Source organism: Leptodactylus fuscus, chromosome 3 (genome assembly GCF_031893055.1).
Source record: "Leptodactylus fuscus isolate aLepFus1 chromosome 3, aLepFus1.hap2, whole genome shotgun sequence".
Taxonomy (NCBI): domain Eukaryota; kingdom Metazoa; phylum Chordata; class Amphibia; order Anura; family Leptodactylidae; genus Leptodactylus; species Leptodactylus fuscus.
Genome location: NC_134267.1, coordinates 229,587,693 through 229,602,573, shown reverse-complemented (window position 1 = coordinate 229,602,573; position 14,881 = coordinate 229,587,693). Strand labels below are relative to the sequence as shown.

Sequence of the window (14,881 nt, the reverse complement as noted above, 5' to 3'; positions counted from 1 at the left end):
TAAACTTTTTCCCATAGGGATGCATTGGCCAGCGCTGATTGGCCGAATTCCGTACTCTGGCCAATCAGTGCTGGCCAATGCATTCTATTAGCTTGATGAAGCAGAGTGTGCACAAGGGTTCAAGCGCACCCTCGGCTCTGATGTAGCAGAGCCGAGGCTGCACAAGGGTTCAAGCGCACCCTCGGCTCTGATGTAGCAGAGCTGAGGCTGCACAAGGGTTCAAGCGCACCCTCGGCTCTGATGTAGGAGAGCCGAGGGTGCACTTGAACCCTTGTGCACCCTCGGCTCTGCTACATCAGAGCCGAGGGTGCGCTTGAACCCTTGTGCACACTCTGCTTCATCAAGCTAATAGAATGCATTGGCCAGCGCTGATTGGCCAATGCATTCTATTAGCCCGATGAAGTAGAGCTGAATGTGTGTGCTAAGCACACACATTCAGCTCTACTTCATCGGGCTAATAGAATGCATTGGCCAGCGCTGATTGGCCAGAGTACGGAATTCGGCCAATCAGCGCTGGCTCTGCTGGAGGAGGCGGAGTCTAAGATCGCTCCACACCAGTCTCCATTCAGGTCCGACCTTAGACTCCGCCTCCTCCAGCAGAGCCAGCGCTGATTGGCCGAATTCCGTACTCTGGCCAATCAGCACTGGCTAATGCATTGTATTTGCGTGATGAAGCAGTGCTGAATGTGTGTGCTTAACACACACATTCAGCTCTACTTCATCGGGCTAATAGAATGCATTGGCCAATCAGCGCTGGCCAATGCATTCTATTAGCGTGAACTGAGTTTGCACAGGGGTTCTAGTGCACCCTCGGCTCTGCTACATCAGATTGCTACATCTGATGTAGCAGTGCCGAGTGTGCATCAGATGTGTAGTTGAGCAAAACTGACTCAGCACTGCTAAGTCTCTGCATTCGCATAGGAATGCATTGGCCAGCCTTCGGCCAATCAGCGCTGGCTCTGCCGGAGGAGGCGGAGTCTAAGGTCGGACCTGAATGGAGACTGGTGTGGAGCGATCTTAGACTCCGCCTCCTCCAGCAGAGCCAGCGCTGATTGGTCGAGTTCCGTACTCTGGCCAATCAGCACTGGCCAATGCATTTCTATGGGGAAAAGTTAGCTTGCGAAAATCGCAAACTGACAGGGATTTCCATGAAATAAAGTGACTTTTATGCCCCCAGACATGCTTCCCCTGCTGTCCCAGTGTCATTCCAGGGTGTTGGTATCATTTCCTGTGGTGTCATAGTGGACTTGGTGACCCTCCAGACACGAATTTGGGTTTCCCCCTTAATGAGTTTATGTTCCCCATAGACTATAATGGGGTTCGAAACCCATTCGAACACTCGAACAGTGAGCGGCTGTTCGAATCGAATTTCGAACCTCGAACATTTTAGTGTTCGCTCATCTCTACTCTGGACAGCCCAGGTAGACCACCAGTGGAGAGGATCATCTGATCCTGAAGTAGGACTAGATTCCAGAGTTTCCTGATCCACCCTACAGATGTAGGTGGCACCTCCTTTACATACCTCTGTCTCAGCCCAGTCCATTCCCATGCACTTAAGCAGAAGGAAGCATCCATTACATGTCCTGCCATTGGCAGCCACTGTCTTCTACATTTAGAGTGGTGTCATAAATGAGAAATCTGGACTACTAAAAACTGGAAGAATATCATCTTTTGCAACGATTCCAGGTTCTGTTTGAGGATCTGACAATGTTTGGATAGAGGCCTCATGGTGAGTGCCTCAATCGTGCTTTGGAGTGAGACACGGCTCCAAATCTGGAGAGATCGGGGTAGGATAGGACGACAGCGTCACCAACCTATAAATATTCATGGTCTAAAGGACCTCATTATCCCCCTTTTCATGGGTATATTTTTATTATTTTTAAATGTCAGTGAATATATTAAAGATATTATATAACTGATGATGCAACTGTTACTGACAAATTTGGTGGCCTCTTCAAAGGATTAGAGGAGGCAACAAATTTCCATTATAAACCTCCAACGACAGGGTTCAAAGAAATACATTGTCCCCGTGGTCCCTGTGCTTGTGGTAATTATTCACAAGAAGCCTGAGATCTGTCCCTGCCCTTTCTTTGCTTTCTTATGCACAAAATGGTTCCTTTTTGTATATAATCTTATATAGTACCTATAACACCACTCAATGACCTCTCCACCCACAATCCTTCTGATAACACTAGGGATGATGTATGACCTAGGTGGAAAAGCCCATCATGTGATGTACCTTCTTGCTGCTTCTTTCTGATGTTTCATATGGCGATGGCCACTGTTCAAAATGAATTGCAAAAGTTTTGGTCTCGTTAGAGACCAAATTTAGAATTTGTTTCTCTAGGATGCGGTTGGGTTGCCCATCTCTAGTAGATATCAGGTCAGGTGTTTTTTTTATTGTTTGGCCTGTTCTCATGAACCCCTTAAGAAATGAAGTTGTGTACTGGTAGCAATGAGTTGGTGGAGCAGAAGAAACGGTAGTTTAGGAAGCCTTTTACAATCTTAGTCTCAAAAATATAACCGCAACCATCAACTGTTCTGACAACCCTATGCTCTGCTGGCTAGGATGCTGGTATTCTAATCCCTTCTGTTATAGGTCTTAGATTCTGGGGCTTGCCTTGTATGAGGGTGCTCGTTCTATGACACATCATTTGATTGGCCTCATTAAAAAAAATTATTGAATACTGTAAGTTTTTTCTCGTAATACAGGGGTGTCTGGTTTAGAATAGGGCATTCTCAGCTAACATAAAGCACTACTTCACTGGGGATCTCCATTACATAGAAAGTATAGCAGAAAGTTACAAACAGTCTCTCTCTGGAGGACCCAGAACTACAAAGATTTACAGTATATACAGATATGAGTTCTGACCGACTAGAGAGAATGTGAACATTTAATATTCTTTCCATTTACAGGGTGAAATAATTCCCTTGTCAGAGGAGGATAAGCAGAAAATTGTCGATAGCCACAATTCTATAAGAGCAAATGTGAATCCACCAGCAGCAAACATGATGAAGATGGTAAGTTATTATAAAGATTATTATATCAGTATCCACTAATCTAAATATAATTATATTTTTCATTTCACTGCAAAGAGAAGAGAACCCATCAAGAAACTCAATAAAAAATTTTTTTATTTAGGAAAGTCTCACTATAGGGGTTCCTATTAAAACCCCTTAAGGACCAGGCCATTTTTTGGTTTCGCATTTTCGTTTTTCCCTCCTCACATTTCAAGAGCCATAACTTTTTCATTTTTCAGTTCACAGAGTCACATGATAGCTTATTGTTTGCGGGACAAATTGTACTTTGTAATGGCACCATTCAATATGCTGTGCAATGTACTGGGAAGCTGGAAAAAAATTCAGAATGAGGCGCAATTGGAGAAAAAATGCATTTGCGCCATTTTCTTATCGGGTTTAATTTTTACAGCATTCACTGTTTGGTACAAATGACATGTTACCTGTGTTCTACGTGTCAGTACAAACGCGGTGATACCAAATTTATATAGTATTTGAAATTTTTTGATACTTTTAAAAAAATGATAAACTTTGCAAAATAGAAAAAAAAATTTGTGTCATCATGTTCTAACACCTGTAACTTTTTCATATTTCCATGTATGGAGCTGGTTGTGGTGTCTTTTTATGCGGGACAAGATGACGTTTCTATTGATACCATTTGGGGAAAGATCCGATGGTTTGATCACTTTTTATTCAATTTTTTATAGGAGGCAAAGTGTTGAAAAAAACGCTTTTTGGCTGTTTTTATTTTTTTTGCCGCTACGCCGTTCGCAGTACGGGATAAATGTTTTAATATTCTAATAGTTCGGGCATTTTGGAGCGCGGGGATACCTAATATGTTTATGTTTAATGTTCTTTAATTACTTTTATAGCTGATCTAGGGAAAGGGGGGTGATTTGAACTTTTATATTTTTTTTATTTTTTTAATACTTTTAAAAACTTTTTTTTTTCTTCTGTTACATTTATGATCAGACCCCTTAGGTACCTTGAAACCTAGGGAGTCTGATCGCTCATACTATTCACTGCAATACTACAGTATTGCAGTGAATAGGAAAATCGCAGCACTTCTATTAGAGGCTGCCTCTGGCATCCTGTAATAGATCTAGTGCAGAGACAAGCCTGGAAGCCTTCAATAGGCTTCCGGCTGTCATAGCAACCGATCACCGCCCTCATGTGACGTTCAGGAGGGTGGCGATCGGCGAAACATGGCGGCGCCCATGCCATGTCACGTTTGACCGCAGTGTGTAAAGGGTTAACAGGGCGGCGCCCATGCCATGTCACGTTTGACCGCAGTGTGTAAAGGGTTAACAGCAGCGATCGGCTCGGGCACCGACCGCTGCTGTTAGTGGCAGGTCCTGGCTGTATTATACAGCCAGCATCTGCCGTGTATGGAGCGAGCTCAGCGTGTGAGCTCGCTCCATACATCCCCATGCGACCCATGACGTACAGTTACGTCAAGGGTCGCTAAGGGGTTAAATTGTAATACATCCACAATTTATTAAGTAGGAGAGCTTACAGATCCTCTATATACTACACCACACAGGACAGATCCTCTATATACTACACCACACAGGACAGATCCTCTATATACTACACCACACAGGAGAGAGGACAGATCCTCTATATACTACACCACACAGGAGAGAGGACAGATCCTCTATATACTACACCACACAGGACAGATCCTCTATATACTATACCACACAGGAGAGAGGACAGATCCTCTATATACTACACCACACAGGACAGGTCCTCTATATACTACACCACACAGGACAGATCCTCTATATACTACACCACACAGGACAGATCCTCTATATACTACACCACACAGGAGAGAGGACAGATCCTCTATATACTACACCACACAGGAGAGAGGACAGATCCTCTATATACTACACCACACAGGACAGATCCTCTATATACTACACCACACAGGAGAGAGGACAGATCCTCTATATACTACACCACACAGGACAGATCCTCTATATACTATACCACACAGGAGAGAGGACAGATCCTCTATATACTACACCACACAGGACAGGTCCTCTATATACTACACCACACAGGAGAGAGGACAGGTCCTCTATATACTACACCACACAGGACAGGTCCTCTATATACTACACCACACAGGACAGATCCTCTATATACTACACCACACAGGACAGGTCCTCTATATACTACACCACACAGGAGAGATCCTCTATATACTACACCACACAGGAGAGAGGACAGATCCTCTATATACTACACCACACAGGACAGGTCCTCTATATACTACACCACACAGGATAGAGGGCAGGTCCTCTATATACTACACCACACAGGAGAGAGGACAGGTCCTCTATATACTACACCACACAGGAGAGAGGACAGATCCTCTATATACTACACCACACAGGAGAGATCCTCTATATACTACACCACACAGGAGAGAGGACAGATCCTCTATATACTACACCACACAGGAGAGAGGACAGGTCCTCTATATACTACACCACACAGGAGAGATGACAGATCCTCTATATACTACACCACACAGGAGAGAGGACAGATCCTCTATATACTACACCACACAGGAGAGAGGACAGATCCTCTATATACTACACCACACAGGAGAGAGGACAGATCCTCTATATACTACACCACACAGGAGAGAGGACAGATCCTCTATATACTACACCACACAGGAGAGAGGACAGATCCTCTATATACTACACCACACAGGAGAGAGGACAGGTCCTCTATATACTACACCACACAGGAGAGAGGACAGATCCTCTATATACTACACCGCACAGGACAGATCCTCTATATACTACACCACACAGGAGAGATCCTCTATATACTACACCACACAGGAGAGAGGACAGATCCTCTATATACTACACCACACAGGAGAGAGGACAGATCCTCTATATACTACACCATACAGGAGAGAGGACAGATCCTCTATATACTACACCACACAGGAGAGAGGACAGATCCTTTATATACTACACCACACAGGAGAGAGGACAGATCCTCTATATACTACACCACACAGGAGAGAGGACAGATCCTCTATATACTACACCACACAGGAGAGGACAGGTCCTCTATATACTACACCACACAGGAGAGACTACAGATCCTCTATATACTACACCACACAGGACAGATCCTCTATATACTACACCACATAGAATAGATACATCTTGTTTAAATGTTATTTGAACACATGCAACAAAAAATAGTTGATCTTTATATATTTGTATTAAGGTATGGAATGAAGAAGTTGCAGACATGGCAAGGAACGTTACAGTAACATGTTCGGCTGAACCCAGCCGTCTTTCCAGTACATATTCAACAGGTAAATATGCAAAAATAATAATGATAAAAACAATCTTCTTTTTGCATTGCGGTTCCAGAATTAATAGAGTGTCCTCAAATATTTATTTTACAGTTAAACACTGTCTGTGATTTAATCGTTAATGTAAAACCAGTTTAGCATCATTATATAGATAAGAGGCCTTGAAAAGGAGGTAACAGCTACTTATTATGGAGCAAACGAAACACAGCATATGTGTCTAGATAGATAGATAGATTGATAGATAGATAGATAGATAGATAGATGATAGATAGATAGATAGATAGATAGATAGATGTGTTCTTCCATCTTTGTATGACTTATTGAAAGATATGTGGCACAAAATAACCAGTTTTAATAAAATATATTAATGTGGTGCATCTTGGGGAGTGCTGCATATCATAATAGAAACTACAGGCCATTGATAGGTAAATGAGAAGATGTATAGGTGAATATAAACATATTTAGTCAGCTACAACAAGCAGCAGCACACCAGAATTATCTGGGTGTGTTTTTGGCTCTTCCTAGCTTTATTATACTAGACTGCAACCACCTTAATACCATTACTTCATGTTGTTGAGTATGGTTCGGAAGTTACCCAGCTCTTCCCGGTAACCCTCATAGAGGTATGCTACCATACATACAGTGACTCAGATCTGTCCATGTCTGCCATTATAAAGGTTTGCTACCATACATACAGAGAGATGAACCACTGTATCTAAGCTGATATGTTACAAAAGTTGTCTTATAGATTTATGAGAAACTGTATATTTGGAGGAGGAGAGGGCAAAACAGGACTTGGGTCTTTTAAGACCCCAGCAACATACCTGGTTGAAGGGTACAAGACCACATTGTTCAAGTGTAAGATGAAATTGCACCAGGGGCCTGAGCTGAAACTTTGCATCAGTGCATTCTTAGCTATACCTATAATTGTAGCAAATGGTCGTTGCAAGTGAAAAAAAATTTTAAAACAGAAAAAACTCTTATTTTGTAGAGGCTTATTGTGGAAATATTTTCTACGCGTCAGCTTCTTTGAACCCTTTGGATAAAGTTGTTTTCTCTTGGGCAAGTGAAAAAAAGAACTCTACTTCCGATGTAGGAGGGAACGTTAATCCTATTCTTGGTTATAGCCAGGTAATAAAAAAAAACTTTATAGCTCTATTTTCTTTTTTTTTCTCTATAAAAATGTTTTCATTTTAGGAAGTTGGTGACTAAATTACTAGAGATGAGCGAACAGTGAAATATTCGATATTCGTTTCGAATAACCCCTCAATATTCGACTATTCGAACGAATATCGGATCCCATTATAGTCTATGGGAAAAAAATGCTTCGTTTCAGGGGATCCCACATTCGACTCAGGAGGGTCACCAAGTCCACTATCACACCTCAGCAAATGATGACAACACCCTGGAATGCAACTGGGACAGCAGGGGAACCTTCTTTCCTCCCCAATTGTATGGACAGAATCCCAAATTTTAAGCTAAAGAAACATTACCAAGCACCCCTTTAAATCATGTTGCCCATGACAGCCACACATAGAATAGGCAATGGGAAATCCATCAGTACCCACCCTCAACTGTCATTGTGGATGTGTGTGTGTGTATGTGTGTGTGTGTGTGTGAGGATTTCATCACAACGCTGACAGACCCAACTCCAAATGCTGAGCACAAGCAACCAGCAGTCAGACTAAGATTGTCTCTTTTTCAAGTAAGACACGAGATTCTTTGGAACCAGAACAGGAAAACCCAGTGATTGCCATTGCAGCAGTGCCTAGGCCATCTGTCAGAGCAGTTCATTCACAGATTGAATTGGAGAAAAATAAGGACATTTACTGTGATCGAGTCTTCATGCATATTAGTGGGCATGGACAACCTAACGTAGAATATCCTCATGCTGAGCTGGCCTCATTACTGAACACGATCAACCAGGATAATCAGGGCCTGAAACAGCCATCAGATCTTACTGAAAGGAATTAGAGATGAACGAACACCGTTCGATCGAATAGATATTCAAATTTCCATTTTTGGTGCAGCAGGGTTCAACGCACACTCAGCACTGCTACATCAGATGCAGCAGAGCTGAGTGTGCAGCAGGGTTCAACGCCGAGTAGCCGAGCTGAGCGCACATCCAGCACTGCTTCATCTCCGATGTAGCATCTTCGGAGTAGCCGATATGACTGCGTGGCCAGCACTGCTTCATCTCCGATGTAGCAACTTCCATCTTCGGAGTAGCCGAGCTGAGTGTGCGGCCAGAACTGCTTCATCTCTGATTTAGCATCTTCGGAGTAGTTGAGCTCAGCGCAGGCCAGCACTGCTACATCTCGGCATAGGAATGCATTGACCAGCGTTGATTGGCCGAATGCTATACAGAATACAGCATTAGGCCAATCAACGCTGGTTCTGCCAGTGGAGGCGGAGTCTAAGATCGGTCCACAGCAGTCTCCATTCTGGTCCAATATAAGACTCCGCCTCCTCCGGCAGAACCAGCGTTGATTGGCCGAATGCTTTCTCTGTATGGCATTCGGCCAATCAACGCTGGTCAATGCATTCCTATAGGAAAAAGTCAGCTCGCACATATCGCAAGCTGACAGGGATCCTGATGTAATCCTGTGACTTGGGCATGTTAGATGCCCCCAGACATGCTTCCCCTGCTGTCCCCGTTGCATTCCAGGGTGTCGGCATCATTTCCTGGGGTGTCATAGTGGACTTGGTGACTCTCCTGAGTCGAATGGTGGGATCCCCTGAAACAAAGCATTTTTCCCCATAGACTATAATGGGGTTCGATATGCGTTCGAATAGTCGAATATTGAGCAGTTATTCGAAACGAATATCGAATATTTTACTGTTCGCTCATCTCTAAAAGGGATCACCCTCGGTTTGGAAAGAAGCCATCTAAACGTTGTACCTTTAATTGAGTTGAGCATTGCACCATCAGAATGTTAGGCCCTTTGGGTGAGTTGAACCTCTAACCAGCTTAGTTTTTGGCCCTTTGGGTGAGTAGAGCCTTGCACCTGCAGAATAGTAGGCCCTTATAGTGAATTGAGCCTTGTAGCAGCAGAGTGTAAGGCCCTTTGGGTGACCCCTAAAACAATGATTTGCAGGCACTTGAGGTGGAGCCCTAAAAAATTGATTTGCAGGCTCTTGAGGTGGAGCCCTAAAAAATTAATGAGGTAACCTCAGTGAGGTTCTTTAAGTATTACATTAGGGTTGGAGGAGGAGGATGAGTGAAGTGGGTGCTGGCAGCCCCTCTCCAGTACCTAGACTTTGGACTGGATACCCAGCTGGATATCCACGTCTTTTCCCACATCCCCTGCTGCTACCCTACTGCATCATTGGTAGGTTCACTGTATGTGTACAGTGTTCCTTCACTGTAGTTCTGAAAAGAGCTGTTTTACAAAAATGTTTTCCTGCCTAGACAACGCTAAAATCTGTTTCTCACCCTGAGACCAAGCTCTCCCTATCTGTCCAAAACTAAAATGAAACAAACATAGCAGACACTATTCTTATGAATCAGAGATCACCTAATTTCGGCAGCCAATGGCTTTTTACAATTTTTTTCGATGCCTCCGTTGTCGTAGTTCCTGTCCCACTTCCCCTGAACAATTATTGGTGCAAAAAAAGCACCAGTGAAGGTGGGAGGGGAATCAAACTTTTACTGTGTTTGCCGCGTGGTATTCGATTGGAATTGAATACCTCGAACAGCCTGATATTTGATCGAATAGCTATTCAATCGAACACTGTTCATCTCTATAAATTACCAGTTAGTTGGAAAAGTAGGGGGAAATGCAGCAGCTACTGGAAAATTTCAAAAATTAAAATGGCCGGAGTGTTTGGGTGCAGTAGATGCTGGGTGCTGGAGAAGGGGAGGGGGTGTTTTGGTTGTCTGTCTGCCCCTTCCCTGAGCTTGAGGACTGTTTTTTTTTTTTCCCCACTTGGAATTCAGCCTGGCTGACTATAGGGTATCTGCGGTGCTCCTATTAACCCCTTCCCAACGGAACAGGAGCACTGCAGATCCCCTGTATTTAGCAGACCGGGCACTTTCTGACAGAGGGATACCTAATGTGTTTGTGTTTCAGAGTCATTTGCAACTTTTATATGTATTCTAGGGAAAGGAGGGATTTAGAACTTTAATTTATTTTATTATATTTTTTAAAGCTTCTTTTTTTTCCCCCACTATATTATGGGAGATTCTATACATTACTATTAAAGCTGGTCATAGACACTCCCCCCCCCCCCCCCCAATAAAAAATAATAATTTTTTGCTCGACTCGAGTATAAGCCGAGGGGGGCTTTTTCAGCACAAAAACTGTGCTGAAAATTTCGGCTTATACTCAAGTATATACGGTACTCATAGGACTGCCAGAGTGGCAAATCAGAACTCCCACTTGACTGCAAAAGACCTTCAAGAAGATTTAGCAGACTCTGGAGTTATGGTACATTGTTCTACTGTTCAGCAATAGCTGCACAAATATGGCCATCATGAAGTCATCATGAAGTCATCAGAAGAAAACCACTCCTGTGTCCTCACCATAAAATTCAGCCTTCAGAAGTTTGCAAAAGAACATCCATACAGGTGTGATGCATTTTGGAAACAAGTCCTGTTGACAATGAGGATAAAATAGAATTCTTTGGGCACAATGGTCAAGGGTTTGCTTGGAGATAAAACGGCACATAATTTCAGGAAAAGAACATCTCTCCTACCACAAAGCATAGGGATGGATTAATCATGCTTTGGGGTTGTGTTGCAGCCAATGACACGGGGAACATTTCACTGGTAGAATGAAAAATGGATTCAATGAAATTTCAGAAAAAAATTCTTTAAGTAAAGTAAAGAGGTGGAGGAGGAGGAGGAGGATGAGGAGGAGGATGCTTCTAAAAATAGATAAAGATGCTAAACACACATCAAAATCACCCATAGATTACGTAAATCGGCGTCAGCTGAAGGTTTTACCATGGCCCTCACAGTCCCCTGATCTAAACATTATTGAAAATCTTTGGCTAGTCCTTAAAAGAGCAGAACATGGAAGACGACCCAAGAATCTCACAGAACTGGAAGACTTTTCCAAAGAGGAATGGATGAAAATCCCTGAAACAAGAAATGAAAGACTCTTGGCTAGCTACGAAAACTTACAAGCTGTGATACTTTCCCAAGGAGGTGCTACTAGGTACTAGCCATGCAGGGTACCCAAACTTCTGCATGCCACTTTATATGTCAATAGTACCAGTAGATTATACTCCTATATAACACCCCTTTACCGCACTCTGTAAATATATACTGAAACAAATGCAGGTATACAAATACAGGAAATAAATAGACCTATACCTTATACGTATCACACACATATGATGTACATAACGATACCGATGTGGAAGACTGTAAAGCACAAAAACAAAACACTGCCTTATCACAAACACATACTGGATAGGCATCTCGTGACACAATATCATAACATTATCTATTCACTTGCATCCATAGCTGATACATTATACACAAAATTAATTCCTTCCACACTTCAGCTGTTACAACACTTGAGGTTTGACAAGACAAAACACAGACAAAAATCCGGCCAGCTCCTGCTAGTCCATCAATTCAAGGTTATCTGCAAGTTCGAACAAAAAGTCTTGGTAGGACTAAGTCTGGTGGTGCAAAAACTCATACTCAACTTTCCCTGGCACTCCGTTGTACAGTCCAGGTCCCATTCCCTACCATGCTGGGACTCACTGCGCCAGAAGAAAAGAGGTTCACATGACTGCTGGACCAATCGGTGGCCTCAGCTATTGTTGGTAAGGAACAGGTGATGTATGTGAGTGACTCTCCACTGACTACTGAGGTTAGTGAATGGTCTCATTAGTCATGTGAGCTTCTTTGCTTCTGGCCCGGCGAGTCCCAGCATGGGAAGGAATGGGGACCTGGACTGTACAACGAAGTACCAGGGGTAGATAAATAAAGTATAGCATTCATATTTAACACCTGCCCTGGCCACTCATGAGTTTTGTATGATTCCAGGAGAAACCCTAGAACTTGTTGTACACATATATGAACAGGTAAGGGATATACAAATATTGTGGATGTGCAGTATATACTGTAGCACTATACTCTGTGTAGCACAATTGTCTTCCAGTTGATGTATTCACTGATACAAATGTCCTATACAAATGAGACACCGAAGATGTTATTTTTACCTTCTTTTTTATGTTCCATTTGTCTTTGTTTAGGCCATTAGGGCAGACTCAAACCAGATTGGATGTGCGGCTACAAAATGTACAAATGTTTCATCTAGATACATAGTTCATTGTCAATACTGCCCAAGGTAAGTCATATACACAGGTTAACTGAGAGCAGCAGAGTGCTGAGAGATCCTCTATATACAACACCACACAGGACAGATCCTCTATATACTACACCATACAGGACAGGTCCTCTATATACTACACCATACAGGACAGGTCCTCTATATACTACACCACACAGGACAGATCCTCTATATACTACACCACACAGGAGAGAGGACAGATCCTCTATATACTACACCACACAGGAGAGAGGACAGGTCCTCTATATACTACACCACACAGGAGAGAGGACAGATCCTCTATATACTACACCACACAGGAGAGAGGACAGATCATCTATATACTACACCACACAGGAGAGAGGACAGATCCTCTATACACTACACCACACAGGACAGGTCCTCTATATACTACACCATACAGGACAGGTCCTCTATATACTACACCACACAGGAGAGAGGACAGGTCCTCTATATACTACACCACACAGGAGAGAGGACAGATCCTCTATATACTACACCACACAGGAGAGAGGACAGGTCCTCTATATACTACACCACACAGGAGAGAGGACAGATCCTCTATATACAACACCACACAGGACAGATCCTCTATATACTACACCATACAGGACAGGTCCTCTATATACTACACCATACAGGACAGGTCCTCTATATACTACACCACACAGGACTGATCCTCTATATACTACACCACACAGGAGAGAGGACAGATCCTCTATATACTACACCACACAGGAGAGATCCTCTATATACTACACCACACAGGACAGATCCTCTATATACTACACCACACAGGAGAGAGGACAGATCCTCTATATACTACACCACACAGGACAGATCCTCTATATACTACACCACACAGGAGAGAGGACAGATCCTCTATATACTACACCACACAGGAGAGAGGACAGGTCCTCTATATACTACACCACACAGGAGAGAGGACAGGTCCTCTATATACTACACCACACAGGAGAGAGGACAGATCCTCTATATACTACACCACACAGGAGAGAGGACAGATCCTCTATACACTACACCACACAGGAGAGAGGACAGGTCCTCTATATATTACACCACACAGGACAGATCCTCTATATACTACACCACACAGGAGAGAGGACAGGTCCTCTATATACTACACCACACAGGAGAGAGGACAGGTCCTCTATATACTACACCACACAGGAGAGAGGACAGATCCTCTATATACTACACCACACAGGAGAGAGGACAGATCCTCTATATACTACACCACACAGGACAGGTCCTCTATATACAACACCACACAGGACAGATCCTCTATATACTACACCATACAGGACAGGTCCTCTATATACTACACCATACAGGACAGGTCCTCTATATACTACACCACACAGGACAGATCCTCTATATACTACACCACACAGGAGAGAGGACAGATCCTCTATATACTACACCACACAGGAGAGAGGACAGGTCCTCTATATACTACACCACACAGGAGAGAGGACAGATCCTCTATATACTACACCACACAGGAGAGAGGACAGATCCTCTATACACTACACCACACAGGAGAGAGGACAGGTCCTCTATATACTACACCACACAGGACAGATCCTCTATATACTACACCACACAGGAGAGAGGACAGGTCCTCTATATACTACACCACACAGGAGAGAGGACAGGTCCTCTATATACTACACCACACAGGAGAGAGGACAGATCCTCTATATACTACACCACACAGGAGAGAGGACAGATCCTCTATATACTACACCACACAGGACAGGTCCTCTATATACAACACCACACAGGACAGATCCTCTATATACTACACCATACAGGACAGGTCCTCTATATACTACACCACACAGGACAGATCCTCTATATACTACACCACACAGGACAGATCCTCTATATACTACACCACACAGGAGAGAGGACAGATCCTCTATATACTACACCACACAGGACAGATCCTCTATATACTACACCACACAAGAGAGAGGACAGATCCTCTATATACTACACCACACAGGAGAGAGGACAGATTCTCTATATACTACACCACACAGGAGAGAGGACAGGTCCTCTATATACTACACCACACAGGAGAGACGACAGATCCTCTATATACTACACCACACAGGAGAGAGGACAGATCCTCTATATACTACACCACACAGGACAGGTCCTCTAT

At 43.3% G+C, this 14,881-nt stretch overlaps 1 protein-coding gene across 1 annotated transcript in view; it reads left to right on the top strand.

The window, feature by feature from the left end:
• The window catches only part of LOC142198593 (uncharacterized), a 138,948-nt gene that overhangs the window by 13,409 nt on the left and 110,658 nt on the right, over positions 1-14,881 (top strand). The window contains exons 4-7 of the mRNA XM_075269620.1: positions 2,917-3,021; positions 6,286-6,376; positions 12,381-12,418; positions 12,590-12,684. Of these exons, the coding sequence (XP_075125721.1) occupies positions 2,917-3,021; positions 6,286-6,376; positions 12,381-12,418; positions 12,590-12,684 (329 nt within the window). The remainder of the gene's footprint in view (positions 1-2,916; positions 3,022-6,285; positions 6,377-12,380; positions 12,419-12,589; positions 12,685-14,881) is intronic.